At 42.4% G+C, this 14,745-nt stretch overlaps 2 protein-coding genes across 5 annotated transcripts in view; both read right to left on the bottom strand.

Moving 5' to 3' along the window:
- lgals2a (lectin, galactoside-binding, soluble, 2a) overlaps positions 1 to 14,745 on the bottom strand; it is a 205,454-nt gene that overhangs the window by 41,280 nt on the left and 149,429 nt on the right. The gene's annotated exons all lie outside the window — the stretch shown is intronic.
- cacna1ia (calcium voltage-gated channel subunit alpha1 Ia) overlaps positions 1 to 14,745 on the bottom strand; it is an 84,325-nt gene that overhangs the window by 19,699 nt on the left and 49,881 nt on the right. For all 4 annotated transcript variants that reach the window (XM_061027075.1, XM_061027073.1, XM_061027072.1 and 1 more), the window contains 6 exons: positions 13,443 to 13,552; positions 8,153 to 8,286; positions 7,649 to 7,719; positions 2,892 to 2,970; positions 1,415 to 1,536; positions 1 to 167 (listed from right to left, as the gene is read on the bottom strand). The exon at positions 1 to 167 is cut by the window's left edge and continues 283 nt beyond it. In XM_061027075.1, coding sequence (XP_060883058.1) covers positions 1 to 167; positions 1,415 to 1,536; positions 2,892 to 2,970; positions 7,649 to 7,719; positions 8,153 to 8,286; positions 13,443 to 13,552 — 683 coding nt within the window. The remainder of the gene's footprint in view (positions 168 to 1,414; positions 1,537 to 2,891; positions 2,971 to 7,648; positions 7,720 to 8,152; positions 8,287 to 13,442; positions 13,553 to 14,745) is intronic.

A 14,745-nucleotide genomic window follows, 5' to 3' on the forward strand; every position in this document is an offset into this window, starting at 1 on the left:
GAGTCGTCCAGGTGCTTCATCAGCACGGCCACCACCACATTGATGAGCACAAACTGGGCGGTGAGCACGAAGGAGACAAAGTACATGGGCGAGATAAACTGAAGGCTCGGATTGCAGGCGTAGTCCACGTTTGTGCCGTGGTCAGGTGGACACTCCCGCAATGTGTCCTGGTGTCGCGGAGGCAGAGGAGGAGAAAAAGAGGGAGGATGGAGAGCAGTGTTTGAAAGCATTCACAAAATTACAGTTTTTCCTAAAACATAATGAAACATTACACAGCTGCTAAGCAACTAAATCTGTTTTTTAGAGTTGTAACATTCATTCATTGTTGAAGTGAGAGTCAGCTTCAGAGAGCTAACAAGCAGAAAAAGTATATTTTAGGTGATAAAAAAAATGCATCTAGCTGAAGTTAACAAGGCTCTTTGTATTCATGACAGCTCATATAATTATCATTCTCTTCATTATGTTTCCTTCCATGCAAAAACAACACGAGGAGCGTTTTTCTCTCCGGTGAACAAGGCACACGGTGGAGTTCAGCCGGAGCAGAACCAAAGTGACAAGTGTTTTTTTCTGGAGGAAGTACACATTTCTCACCCAGGCTGTGACCTCACATAACACTTACAGCCCTGCGAGCTGGTCTTTTCTATCTAATTTGACATTTACACACAGCTCTTCTTCACACATCCAGTTTTTCTGACTTCACGCCTTCTCGATCTAATTTCTCTTTTAGATTTTTTTTTCCACATCTCATTTTTTTCACTCTCTCTCATGCAGCTCTCTCTCCCTCCGTTATCACTTCTCTCTCTGGAGGGGAAGAAAGCATAATCCCGGGTTCAGTTTTTTTTAACCTCCTCCCGATTCTCTTATCCTCCCGTTTATGACATTTCACCGGTGCCTCCTTTTTCCTCCCACCGCCCTCTCACCTATCTGCCTCGCCCTCGTTCTGTCCTCTCTTGCCTGCTGTACCGCCGCTATGCGACTAATTACCACACCGCCTCACCTGCCTCGTACTAAAGCGAGTCTGATCTACCTCTCTCACAGCCCAGGTAGTAATTTGACGTTGAGATTTACTCTGCGAGGTAGCATCTGTGGCCCGCTGGTTTACTTCATGGCCCCGCTACGAGCCTGTATCCAGTGTGTGTTTAATGGTCCACACCCGACAAGCTCCAGTATAATCTCTTTTTCCCCTCGCAGCCTAGGTGTGCGGAGGAGTGGGGATAGCTGCTGATGTGTGTTCAGGGGAAATTGGTTCTTTGTGTGTGTGTGTGTGTGTGTGTGTGCGCAATGAGGCATAGTCCCTCCCTTCCCCATCAGTAGAAAAAATCTATGCTGCCAATGCTGAGCACGCGCATTTCCTTTTATCGCTAGTAAGCATGACTAGAGTAGAGTTAATGCTTTTTCAATTAAAACTCCGTACCTTCATAATGCCATTCCAGTTGTCGCCCGTGGAGACTTGAAACAAAGTAAGGAAGGCCATGCCAAAGTTTTCAAAAGTAGCGTGACGACTCATACCCTCACATGGGTAGTCTGCATTGCAAACTGAGGAATGAGAATATGGAGTATGGGAGGGTGGATGGAGGAGGGAAAAGAAGTTATCAGGTCACAGATAAAAAGGAGATGAGAGGATAGACAGACAAGAAGAAGAAATGGAACAGGGGAGGAAGCAGGGATAACAATAGAGAAAGAGACTTGTGAATTTGAACACTTCATGTCATTACTACCCAAAAAAAAACAAAAAAACAGCCTGCATCATTTTATGTTCCTAAGCTGGATGACTGTCCAAACAAGGCAACACAGTATAGACACTGTCTGTTTTTTAAATCAGCAGCAGTGTGACCAAACACTATTTGTCTTTTTGAGTTTATATCCCAAGATAATCTCTGGAATAGCCTCGAGAAAAAAGACACTTGCTTTCTCCACTAATCCTCTCTCCTGCAAAGCTCCAATAGTGAGCAATGCTGCCAGTGGCTGCAGCAGCAGCACACAGGGGAGATGTGACAGTTTGTAAGATATATCTCCCGACTTCAATGCGGATATTTTAGGACAGTACTTATGTTTCAGAATGCTAGCGTGGGCTGAGTCCCTAACGGTCGTCTGACTGCAGGAGAGAACTGATAAAAAGGAATAAAGCATGAAGCGGGAAATAAGGCGATTTCATTAATATGTGCGTGTGTCCTTTTTGCATTTATGTACTCGTGCTGAGTCGACTATGATGGCAAGAAAACATCCATGTGTATATAATCACCTTAAAGGCTTTATATGTGATTTTTTCATCCAGCAGATGTCGCCCTTGAGCACCAGCATGAAACCAAAACAACTTGCGGTGCATTGTTGTGCTAGCATGCTAATGCTAGCGATCTTTATTATGCTCGTATCGTCACACTGCATGTAAATTTACCTGAAATGAGCGTGATCTAGAAACACAGTTAAGCAGTGAGTACAGTATGTTATTCTTCTTTTCTCTAGTCCCTCAATTAAACAACTTTTATACACGAGGGGAGGAGTCAGCCGGCCGTCCCGGCGATGTAAACAAAGTGAAGATAGGACTCTGAAAACATCACAGACAGTGGGACTCGGGTGTTACACCCATTGTAGACAGTCATGACTCACAGAGTTATTTTCAGAGGATATACTTGATTTATATTACATTTAAGTGTGAAAAATCACATATAAAGACTTTAAACTTAAACGGTAAGAATCTGTGGAGAAGTCGCTCTTCAACGAGGACTAGATCAACATTTCTGCATCGTCATGCAATACAATTAAAGGATGACTCAAACTAGTGAAAGAGCATACTGTCTGTACCTGATCTCTATAGGCAAACATTGACAACATACCTATCTGCTCATATTCTGTACCACAAACAGTTTCTCAAAGAAGTAGCACAAACTCACCAAGTTCTCCGAAAAGCTCTACTCCTAAGGCGGCGTAGATGAAAAACAGCAGCATGAAGAGCAGGCCCAGGTTACCCACCTGCAACACACAGGCTATGTGTCAAAGGAAAGCACTAACACTCCTTTAATCTGGAAGCAAATCAACAAAAAGTGATGCAGATGAACATTGCAGATGGATTTTATTATTTATATGTACAGGGACCTTGTACACTATTCATCATAAATGTTGCCATTTGATTCATTGTACCAGAGTTAGCTTCGAGCTGGTTCACATCTGCAGACCCTGGGAGCTGTGATAAATCTTATACAAGTCAGTCACATTAAAATAGTTGGCTTGAATCAGGGAGAAGAATGTCCTCAACTTTTGTTTTTATTATTTAAATTCACAAATGGACGTGAAGTTGAAAATGCACGGTGCACATTGTTTTTAAAACAGCATGAAAACAAAATGCTTTTAAAATGTCAGCTAGGACTCTAACTTGTTCCTAGTATTTCTGACTTTGGGATTTTGGGATTTGGCTCAGTTCCACCACAAAGCAGCCTTTCTGTGCCAAACTAAATGGTAATGGTGGTAACGATGTTGAAAACCCTTTAGGTATTTAAATGTAATCCCATTAGAGCTGCACACAGGCCGGTCTTATATCTACTCTGATCACAACACCACGTTGATCTGAGTGAGGGAAACAAGCGGGAACATCTTTTAAAAAACAAACAGAGAATCAAAAGAGACCAAGTACTTTGAGTTTTTTGTTTTATCTTTCATCACTAGAAGTGCACTGATTGATACAAGTCTTTGTGGTACACAAGTCTGAAGTATAAAAAAACTGCAGTTCCTTGAGTGTCCACTTGAGGCTATCTGCAAAAAGCCCAGAAGTCACACATACAGTAGAAATAATGTATACAGCCTCTTCTTCGTCTTCCTACAGCCTGCTGACAAAGAAGATTTTGGTCTTAAAAGTTCATCTCTCTATTGGCACACATAAGACGATAACTCATCCATTTTTTTGATTTGATAAAGGATAAGAGACCCACCAGTTGAGAACCACTGGTTTATAGAGTCTATGGAGGAAACGTAAGTAAAATGATAAATAATAAAAACAGATGTTTAGATGATTGAGCAGACCCCTCGCCAGGAGAGAAGACACTAAATATTTGATACACAAAAAAATATATGATGACGATATCAGAAATTGTTCTTAAAACACGCACACAGAGTTTATAAAGAGAGGATTTAGAGACATTTGTCCCAGAGGCTTCTTGGCAGCTTCAGGCTGGCTATAATAACGCCTCGCTGTCAAAAGATAATCCTGAATGTTTCCTTATTAGTGCCTATTAGTTTGGAGAAAAAGCTCTCTGTAAAAAGAAGGTGCCGAGTCAAACAACTTGTGAAAGGGATTGAATTTAAAGTACCGCAGGATTGGACTTTAATTAGATTTCAGAACAAAGCATCTTGAGCAAAAAATAAATGCATCCATAAGAAATACTTCTTTTATTCTCAGGATTTCAATATGTTTGATTTTGTTCTTTTTCTCCGCTTTGAAATCCAGCACAATAACAACTCCTGGGTTAGCAAAAAAGAAAAAACAAATAACAGTATTCCATTTCTTTACATTTGAATGCAGCGAAAGGCTTTAAGACAAATGGTTCACTATGATTCTCTGACGTTTAAGAGGTCATCTCTACCCCGAATGAAAGAGCAACAGGAAAGAAAAAAATCGAGGATGTTAAGGAGGAAAAGGGTTTCAAGATTATCTAGATGTTTGTTGCAGACTTTCACTGTGGACCCTTTACACCTTCTGTAACTGCATGGCTAATTGTCTGTAAATTGTTCTCAACGATCCTCTTTATAAAGAATTGAAAAGAAAAAAGAAAAGAAAGAGCAACAGGAGGTCGTAAAAACAGGTAGAAAATATCTGAATGTACATAAAGCAATTAAAGTGTTTAGCAGGGCTGGCAATATGGAATATCAAAGTTCACTTAATGTAGATAAATGCGCCTCATTACATCTAGCAAAGCCTTTAATGGTCTCTTTAGATTGAAGTTAATGGAGGTAATTGCCGTAGAAGCTTTCATACGGACTGCTGCAATAATTCTGCACGCGAGTGTCTTGGGGGTTTGCATCAAGTGCACCTCGTAGTGCGAGCGATGTGGCCCGGTGTACTTAACAATCTGTGCTTCATTATGGCCTGTGTCTTTGTGGAGATTTAGGATGAGGGTAAATGCACTTTTGAGAGATGCAAATCTAATAAGCGGGGAAATGATTTTGTATTCTTTGCAGATTTAAAAAAGCGGCATGAGAGTTATTATTTGTTTGAGCTCGTTGCTGCAGAAAATTTTGTCTAAAGATGTTGTTCTCCTTTCTTGTTACGATGATTCAATTAAAAAAAAAAAAAAAAAAACCCACATCATGCCTTCCTTTTTTTTAAAAGCTAAAAGCAGATACCTCCAGTGGGGGAAGCTCTGAAGCCTGAGCATGAGAAAGTGGCATCCATGCAGTGTCCACATCTGCTGAATAACATTCAGGAGGTTTCTCAGTCACTCCCAGAGAAGAGATTAAACAACTGGCTGGCCTTTAGTACCGACATCATAGAGGCTATTAGTGATAGTGAGCGGCATGTTGCACCCATTCTGTGTCAGTCGGGGAGGACGGCGTAATGGAGGAAGCTCGTTGGCGCAATGACTTTGTCTCGCTGCGTCGTTGTGAAAACGCAGCAGGACGAGCTATGAAAATGAATTTCTCTCTTTAAATGTATATGAGCTCTAAAGCCTGCTCACGCGTTTTAATGCAAGTGTGCACAGATCCAGAATTATACATCTCCTTACTCTCACAGCCGATTAAGTGTGTAAACTGCAATCTCATCGGGTTTAAACCGGGAACCATCGTTCAAGCTACACCTGGCGGTGTCCTCGGTTCATTGTTCATTTCCATCATGATGCCTTTGTTAAAATGTCGATACAGATCTCAACATCCTATAAAGAAAAGAGAGGCGGCCATTTTATTTTGAAGGGGGGAAATAACGTATAATATCACCTCAAGTTATTGTCTCGCCAGGTGTAACGCTTTCAATCCAACGCTTTCAGCAGTGAGCACACACACACACACACACACACACACACACACACACACAGAGTTAGACCTCCTGGAACTGTTTAATTAGCCCAGGTTTTAATTACCTCCCCTGGTGCCCTTGGGATAGAGCAGAGGGCTTAGTGTTAATGAGAGGGGGATCAATAGAAAAGAAAGACAAGGAATCTGTTCTCCCTCACCTCTGCTGCTCTCGCCACGCCACCTGCTTCCTGCTATACGCTTCGTCGTACTGTTGATGGTCAACTCACACCGCCGGCCTGTCTGCTTACATGGACTAACCTGTCTCTTCTTTTTGGCAGGAGTTATAAGGACCTGATTCGTTGTGTTTAAGGACCCGACTTACTCAAAGTCCCTTTAGGGTCATTTCTGTGATTTAAACTGGGTGAGGGATGATGTTTCACCTGTTGCTCAGTTTGGTTGGTCAGGTTTGATTTCCATGTTTCACCTTTAAGAAATACGGTTTTACGGCTTTTACTTTTTTTTTTCTTTTTCCTTTGATGTAATGTGATCCCTTTATATATTTTTTTGTCTTATGCGTATATGTATATATTTCTCCTTTCCATCGGCCTGTTCTGCCTGTGCCTCACACCGCTGATCCTTCTTTATCTCAAACTCCTTGTCATTTTGATTGCTGTGTATAGAGGTGCGTGTGTGTTTGTGTGGATGGGCGTCTGCTGCATATGTGCTTTAGAGCGCGGAACTTTGTTTTTCCAAACGGTGCACTCAAACCAAGTTGGACACCACAAAGGTGGAGTGCAGGCCTATATTTGATTTCATGGTATGACTGTCCTATGTACCATATTTGTATCTGTAAAAAAAAAAAAATGTTGATAAAAAAAGAAACAGGATTTTAAGTGTACTTTTGTTTTTTATTGATTCAAAATGCCTCCATAGGTCCTTTCAGTTACACCTTGTCTCACCTTTCTGTTTTTTACTTCTTATTTAATAAATAACTTTTGCTTTGACCAAATCAATTTCTTTCAGTTTCTTCCCCGAGCTGGGTCGTACCAGTTGTCCTAATTTTGCTCAGGTCAGTATATGCACGTTGTGTTTTTATAGTACTTTTATAGCACAGAGCTTGGCTGGCTGTGATCCACCTCGTTCCTGTCTTAATGTTAAGCTAAGCTAACTCACTGCTGGCTCCAGATAATGATTCAATTGTTGTTGTTTGTGCAGGGATTTGAAGTGACGGGAAGTAGAGGTGCTGCAGTACGCCCTAAATCAGGCAGGGGAGGGGGTTTGCAGAGATACAGTTCCTTACGAGATGAACCTTCAGTGCACTGGGATGATATTGACATAAAGACGGTCTGGAAACTGTCTGAGTCTGTCGACATTCACCACCAAATGAACAATGGGCTGGATTTAGAATCCCCCACTGTTTCTAGCACACTGTGGTCGCAGTGGGAGACTGGGTGCTCTCCGTGGTGCTGAAAGTGAAAACAAGACAACGCCTGTGTGTGTGTGTGTGTGTGTGTGTGTGCACCTGTTTGTGCCAAACTACCAGTGTGTGGCATTAATGACTCATCTATTAAGAGTTCCCTTCAGGCCAACAGAGAGCGAGAGAGAGAGAGAGAGAGAGAGGCCGACTCTCTCCAGGTGAGTGAAGTGTTTCACTGTGTGGGAAAAGAGAGAGAGAGAGAGAGAGAGTGTGTGTGTGTGTGTGTTGTACCTGAGGCAGGGCTTGAACCACCGTATCCAAAAGGGCTCTCATTCCTGTCGCCATCTTCAGCAGCTTCAGCACTGTGTGTGTAAGTGTGTGTGGGTGAGAGAGAGAGAGAGAGAGAGATGTTAAGGGTGGACATTTAGGGGAAAATCTCTCAGGTTCAATTACAGACTAAATGGGAAACATTAAACTGTGGAAAGGTCAGTTCCTAATTTAAACCCTAAAAAAGAAAGAAACACACACACACACACACACACACACACACACACACACACACACACACACACACACACACACATGCATGTGCAACACAAAATAAGCCGTTGTACACATTAGCTGCTGTGTTACACTATCTGACCTGTAGAAATGGAACTTAGAGTGAGTGTGTGTGTGTGTGTGTGTGTGTGTGTGTGTGTGTGTGTGTGTGTGTGTGTGTGTGTGTGTGTGTGTGTGTGTTAGTGTGTGTGTGCGTGTGTGTGTGTGTGTGTGTGTGTGTGTGTGTGTGCGTACCTCGGGCTATCCTCAGCACTCTCATGATCCTGATGATTGTGGGGTTGATGGGCAGAGCAGAACTGATCTCGATCTCCTCCAGGGTGATGCCCATCACTGACAGAAGCACAATGGCCAGGTCCAACTGGTTCCACCTGGCACACACACACACACACACACACACACACACACACAGACACACACACACTCGTGTGAAGAGGGAAGGTAAATAAAGGTATCGCACCACACACAAACACAAACAGACGCAGGATGCAAATACACACATGAATGTAGCGACATGCAGGCAAACATGTAAAGATGAAATGAAGTCTTAGCTGTAAAATAAATCTTTTGACTTGTTGTTACTAAGTATTACTCTCTTTACTGTCTTTATATCTGTTAATATAAGGAGTTATATATCACTCTTCTTTCAGATCTACACATTCCTACCACTGATGCTTCAGTTCAGGGGTGGACAACAGGTGACCCGGGGGCCACACAAGGCCCCACTCCTCACTAAATGCAGCCTGCGGATCAACGTCATACATCAGTGATTTGTAAGAAAACTTGAAAACGTCTGATATGAAGGATTCCAACTTGAGCTGCCCATACAACACTACACATAAATACCAAATGTATTTGAACACAAACACTGTCTCAATATTAATCATGAATTACTGGTATATATTTATATTCTGTCTGATAATAAATCAAATCCATTTAGTTAATAAAGTTTATCTTCATACTTTTTCACCTCCTCTAGCCTTTCTCTCTTCATACCCCTTGATAATTTGGTGACGTTGTGCCGGAAAATTCCTCTTGTCAAAACCAAAACTTGTCAACAGGTTAAACCAAATGCTGCATTTCAAATAAGAACATCTGAATAAATAAGACACATTGTAGCGTCTGCACAGTGTAAAAACAGACCCACGTCTAACTTCTAACATCTTCTATTGAGTCCATTTTAACCTTTTGTGATGATCTGCTGTTTTCAGCATCGTCAACAAAAACAGGCTGGGAAATTTGCCGAAAGATGGTCGGCCTTCACTTGAATGATCTTGGCCATATAAGAGCCACTCAGAGGGCAAAGGCCATCTTGGAAGACCCCCTGCACCCCCTGCATGCAGAGTTTAGACTTCTGCTAACAGGGAGGAGGTTCACTTGTGTTAAGAGGGCTAAAGCTAACAGCATCAGCAGAAGGGTTTTTTAAATAAGCTGTAGGTATTGTTGCCTGTACACTTTTACTATGTGCTGTACTCAGCTGTTTCTATGTGTTTGTATTTCTGTCTTGGTTCTGTTTTTAGGATGTACTGCCTGTATGGATGGCCCTCTGTTGCAAACCAAAATTGCCCCACTCGGGGACAGAAAAGATTTTCCAACTCCAAATCCATTCTGCTGCTTCTTCATTGTTTTTTATTCTTTGCAAGAAATGATCAAATATAATCTGCTGTTCCTGTAAAACACTTAAATTGGCTTTAATGTTGTGTTCAACACAAGGAATGAAGCATTGCTAGTTGCATTTGAGTTTAAAAATATGGACGCTGGTGTAAAGCATTTTGATGAAAGCTATATTTTATCAAATTATAAGAAACCTGTGTCCCTCCTGCAGTGAGAATAAAGTTAATGTGGCCTTCTGGGTAATAAAAGTTGCCCATCCCTGTTACAGTTCCTCGGCCTGATAGCCCCTCATGCATCCATCCTGCAGAGCAAAACGCCCGTTAGACTTCTCTTTCTATAAGGCCTGAGGACAGATGGGAAACAGATGTTGCTAAATCTGAAGAATCTGGTAGCGAATCAAAGCACTTAAAGCCTCCATCGCTTTGTCGTTATGACATCAAACTTAAATACAGCTTTTGTGAACAAATACTAATGTTCCTCCTTTGCAGACATCCTGGGATGTTTATCTTTACTGCCTGGTGTAACTGCTCCTGAAGATAACGCAGTCCTTCTAACGTTCTGGAGCGCCGTCAGTGAATATACATCTTTGTGAAATAATCTGAGTGGTCTTAAAACTGTGAGTTTTTTTATTGTGGATGGTAAATCAGGTGCACATCCTGATCTGAGATTCACTCCGCAAAGCACCCAGAGTGCTGAAACACTTGGCACCCACATTTCATTTGTCACGCTTGCCAAACTCTCTCATTTGAAATTCCAGTGACAACAGTGTATCAACCGCCTCCGCTGACTCATTATCATCATGCACATGATTATGTTTCCCTCTGTTCAGGGCCCAGAGGAGTGTGCTTCTACTTCCCTTTGTCACGTTTTTAATTCAGGTCTTACCCACCTCTTCATAGTGGAAAGCAGCGGTGCATCCGCCCTACAGCCCTTTAAGAATGTGCACTCGGTGAGGAGGGGGATTTAGAGGAGCAGGTAGAGGAGAGAGGCTGGAACACACTCTGGGCAGCATTATAAATGATAAATCCCTTTATCCCTTTAAACAGGTGTGTGTGTGTGTGTGTGTGTGTGTGTGTGTGTGTGTGTGTGTGTGTGCACCTGGAGATAACCTGCAGTTCAGTTTTCAGGCTGTTGGTTTAGTTTTTAGGGGGTTCAGGGGGAGCCTGAGGATGTCGCTCCATCACGAAGCCGCTTCATGCCTTCCCATTTTTTGTGGCCAAGGTCTCCAGTCTAGTCTTGTAGTACTCCAAATCGGTCTCGAGACTTGTCTTGGTCTCGCCCTGGCTCGGTCTTGGTCTTGTCTCGGTCTCTCCCTGGCTCGGTCTTGGTCTTGTCTCGGTCTTGATCCCTAAATGTCTTGGTCTTGTCTCGGTCTCGTCCTGCCTTGGTCTTGGTCTTGATCCCTAAATGTCTTGGTCTTGTCTTGGTCTTGATCCCTAAATGTCTTGGTCTTGTCTCGGTCTCACCCTGGCTCGGTCTTGGTCTTGTCTTGGTCTCGCCCTTCCTTGGTCTTGGTCTTGTCTCGGTCTTGATCCCTAAATGTCTTGGTCTTGCCTTGGTCTCGCCCTGCCTTGTCCTGTCTTGGTCCCTGAGCACTCTGGTCTCGGGTCTGCGGTTAGTGAGGTTAGTGAGGTTAGTGAGGTCTTGACTACATCACTACTCCAGTCCCTTTGGGTTTCTTGGTATATTATTTACATTTGGAGGATTTGGGTGGAAATCATCCTGAGTTTAAATCCTTTAATGTGTCTCCACATTCTTTACCCTTGCTTTAGTTTTGAGTTAGGGATGTAACGTACAACCTGATCAAAAACTGCACAACATAAACAGAGCACACACACACACACACACACCTGCACACTCATTGTATATTGTGGTATATATGGCAGTGTGTTTGTGTGTTACTCACTCCTCCATTGACCCAGTTCTGAAGCTGGCCTGATAGTGAACCCAGCTTATAAATCAAACTCTGCACAATAACTGCTCACGGCTGTTGCTGACACAACACAAACAGAGACAAAGTGCCAGCTGATACGCGTGTGATGTATTCTCTCACTTCTTGTTCTCATTTTATCTCCTTTTTTTTTGTCTCTGATCGGTGCAGCTTCCCGTCTTTTTTATCACTCCTCTTCCCTCTCTCTCCTCTCAAACTGGGCCAATGACATTAAAGTACCATCGGTGTGATATGAGGTCCCACATCGTTCTCTGACTTTAATTAGTAACAACATATTCCTGGAAAGAATAAGACATCACTCTCAGTGCTGACTGACAAATCAATTAGTCCGGGGCTTTGAGTAAAGCGGAGCGGAGGCTGAGGTGTGTTATTCAAGGAGGTCAACCAAAGGTAAGAGCAGTGCATTGGAGTAAGACAGCTAATTCAGAGAGACATTTGGGAATGATACTCTGGTTTCTTTTTTTCCTTCATCAGAACTACAGAATCATTTCACCTTTAATCCTTTGCAATGAAAGAATCTCGGGAAAGATTTGGGTTAGTCATATCAATTTGAAAAGCTTCAACTGTACATGAATCATAGTTTATACTCACATAATGTCAGGAGATAAAATAACATAAATGATTTGATGCTGACCGAAGAAATCTGAGAGCAACAACAACAAAACGGTAAACTGTACCAGAAACAAATTCCAGCAGGTTGTCGTCGACAGGACGGATTCCTGTGTGATATTCGTCAACAGATCCTATTTGTTCCACTTTATGGATTAGTCAAGTTAATAACAGAGCGCCTGAGAGCCGGTTCAAATATTCTATAATCCTCTATATCATCAGAGCTGTGATTCCTTATTGCGTTTGTAATGATCAAAGCAAGACGCGGATGTGTAGAGCCATTACACTTTGAGCTAAATAAGAGTTTATTGTTGCACTATTTTTAATATACGTCAAAGAAAGGGATTAAAGCATGTGCCGAGAGTCCTTTAACTTAAATGCTTTAACGTTCATATCAAATATGAGATAAGTGACTTAGCTAACTGGACATAAACATAGGGTACATTTTTCATTTTTCATTGTTGGTGACGTTTAATAGACAGTGTCCCAGAAATAAAAAGCTGTATTACCCTAAAAAACGTTTTCAGGCTTGACACTTCAAAGGCCGTAAGAAAAGCTGACTGATCGTCTGCATCCTGTCTTAATGTGGACGAAGAAGGTTTGCAATGACAAGCTGTTGTGTGTTGTGTTTTCAACAAACAAGCACAAAGATTTAAACATGCAGGCAAATGGAAACCACCCGTTATGCACAATCACTGTGTCAACCATCGACTGTATATAGAAATGGACAGTGTGCCTCATCCTCCACACGCTGAACAGGATGAAGCCTGAATATCCCCATGACAGGTGCTGATTTATTGCTTATTTGCAACCACAGTCTGCACAGTGGGGATCGTCTGGGACGCCGCTTCCACGCACTAACCTTCCCGATTAAACGTTTAAAATATCCCTCAGGCGGGCACAGTCCACAGTGGAGCAGATTCTTGTGAAGCAAACACTCGTGATTTTGCAACTTCAATGACTCTTGTTGTTAATGTTTGTTAAGCTTCCTCTCGCTGTTTCTGCTGTCGTCTGATCATCCTGTGCACACAGCACAGCAGGAAAGAGCTGTCGATCATCGCGTTTATAAAGTAACTTCCCCGAAAAAAGACGACCTTGAAAATACATAACCCATGTATCATGACGAAACCAGGTTTCAGAATAATGTACCTGACATATTGATATTATGGTTTGACTCGTCCTGTCTTTAAATGCTGAGTAGGCGGGTTTATGACCTATAGTGCAGCCAGCAAGCAGGGAGAGCTATAAATCTTTTGGCTTCACTTGAGGCGAGGTATCCCGCTGTCCATTCTTTATACAGTCTTTGGTATCGACACACAAAAGTTAAAAAAACAAAAAAAACACACACTGTACCTCTCCTTGAAGAAGCGTCGAAAGCCGAAGGCAATGAGTTTGAGTACTGACTCCAGCACGAAAGTGGAGGTGAAGAAATAGTTGCAGTACTTCAGGGCGAGATCCAGGGACTGGAAAGAGAGAGTAAAAAAAGTGGAATGTGTGTGCATGTGTGTGTGTGTGTGTGTGTGTGTGTGTGTGTGTGTGTGTGTGTGTGTGTGTGCGCAATGGAGTATCAGCCACATTGGCAGGGGGAAATGTAGAACTGGAAGTGTTCCTGTTGTTTGTAGAGTAAAATCAAGCATGCCAGAGGCAAACACCGAGCAAAATCCCATTCACAGCAGCAGCACAAATATTCATGCATACATTATGTCTCTACATACATATTTTTAAGGGAAATTACATTTGCAGAATATCCAAATATTCCAGAGGCAAGCATTGGTTTAATGTTCTTCAGCAGCATTCAGTTTGGCTACATGTTACCGCAGAGACTGGAGTTTACTTTGCTGTTTCCTCCTTTTTTTTATTTGTAAAAAAATGGAGTTGTAGCTTCTCAGAAGGCTGCCAAATGTCACAACCAACAGCTGACAAACACCGGCCAAGACCTGTGCTATTTATCCGACGCTCGGTCAGTTTGAGGAATCTTGCTCTATTTTAAAAGGTCAAACGGGCATCTTATCTCAAGGATAATCATTTCTCTCTCCCTCACAGAAACACGATCAGGGACTTTGAACCTCCCATTCATCACCCATGAATGGACAGATACCTGACCTGCACAGCTCACTCCACCGTTCAGACTGCAGCTCCCATCAAAATCAGCCGAGCAATCACAGAGCCCTTTGTGTGGACTAGAGCCACTCACAACAAACGGCCGCAGAGCCTGAATACAGCTTCACGGTGGTGGTGGACCAGTCCGTGATTTCATTGTGTGGTTTTGAAGGTTCTGCTCTCTGGGAGAATGAATGAAAGTAGTCCAGTGCAGGAAAAAAAAAACTGCACCAAAGATGTGACAGACATAAATAACTTTCATTGAGTCTGCTTTTGACGATATAAAGGGAGCAGGAGCTTTGGAGGAAGTCATGGCTAAGTTAGAAAATCTTTTACTACTTATTTAAAGGCTTTATATGCAATCTTCTTGATCCAGCAGATGTCGCCCTTGAGCACCAGCATGAAACCAAAATAACTTGCGCTGCATTGTTGTGTTAGCATGCTAATGCTAGCGATCTTTATTATGCTCGTATCTTCACACTGCATGTAAATTTACCTGAAATGAGCGTGATCTAGAAACACAGTTAAGTACAGTATGTTATTCTTCTTTTCTCTA

Source organism: Labrus mixtus, chromosome 20 (genome assembly GCF_963584025.1).
Source record: "Labrus mixtus chromosome 20, fLabMix1.1, whole genome shotgun sequence".
In the NCBI taxonomy this organism is placed as follows: domain Eukaryota; kingdom Metazoa; phylum Chordata; class Actinopteri; order Labriformes; family Labridae; genus Labrus; species Labrus mixtus.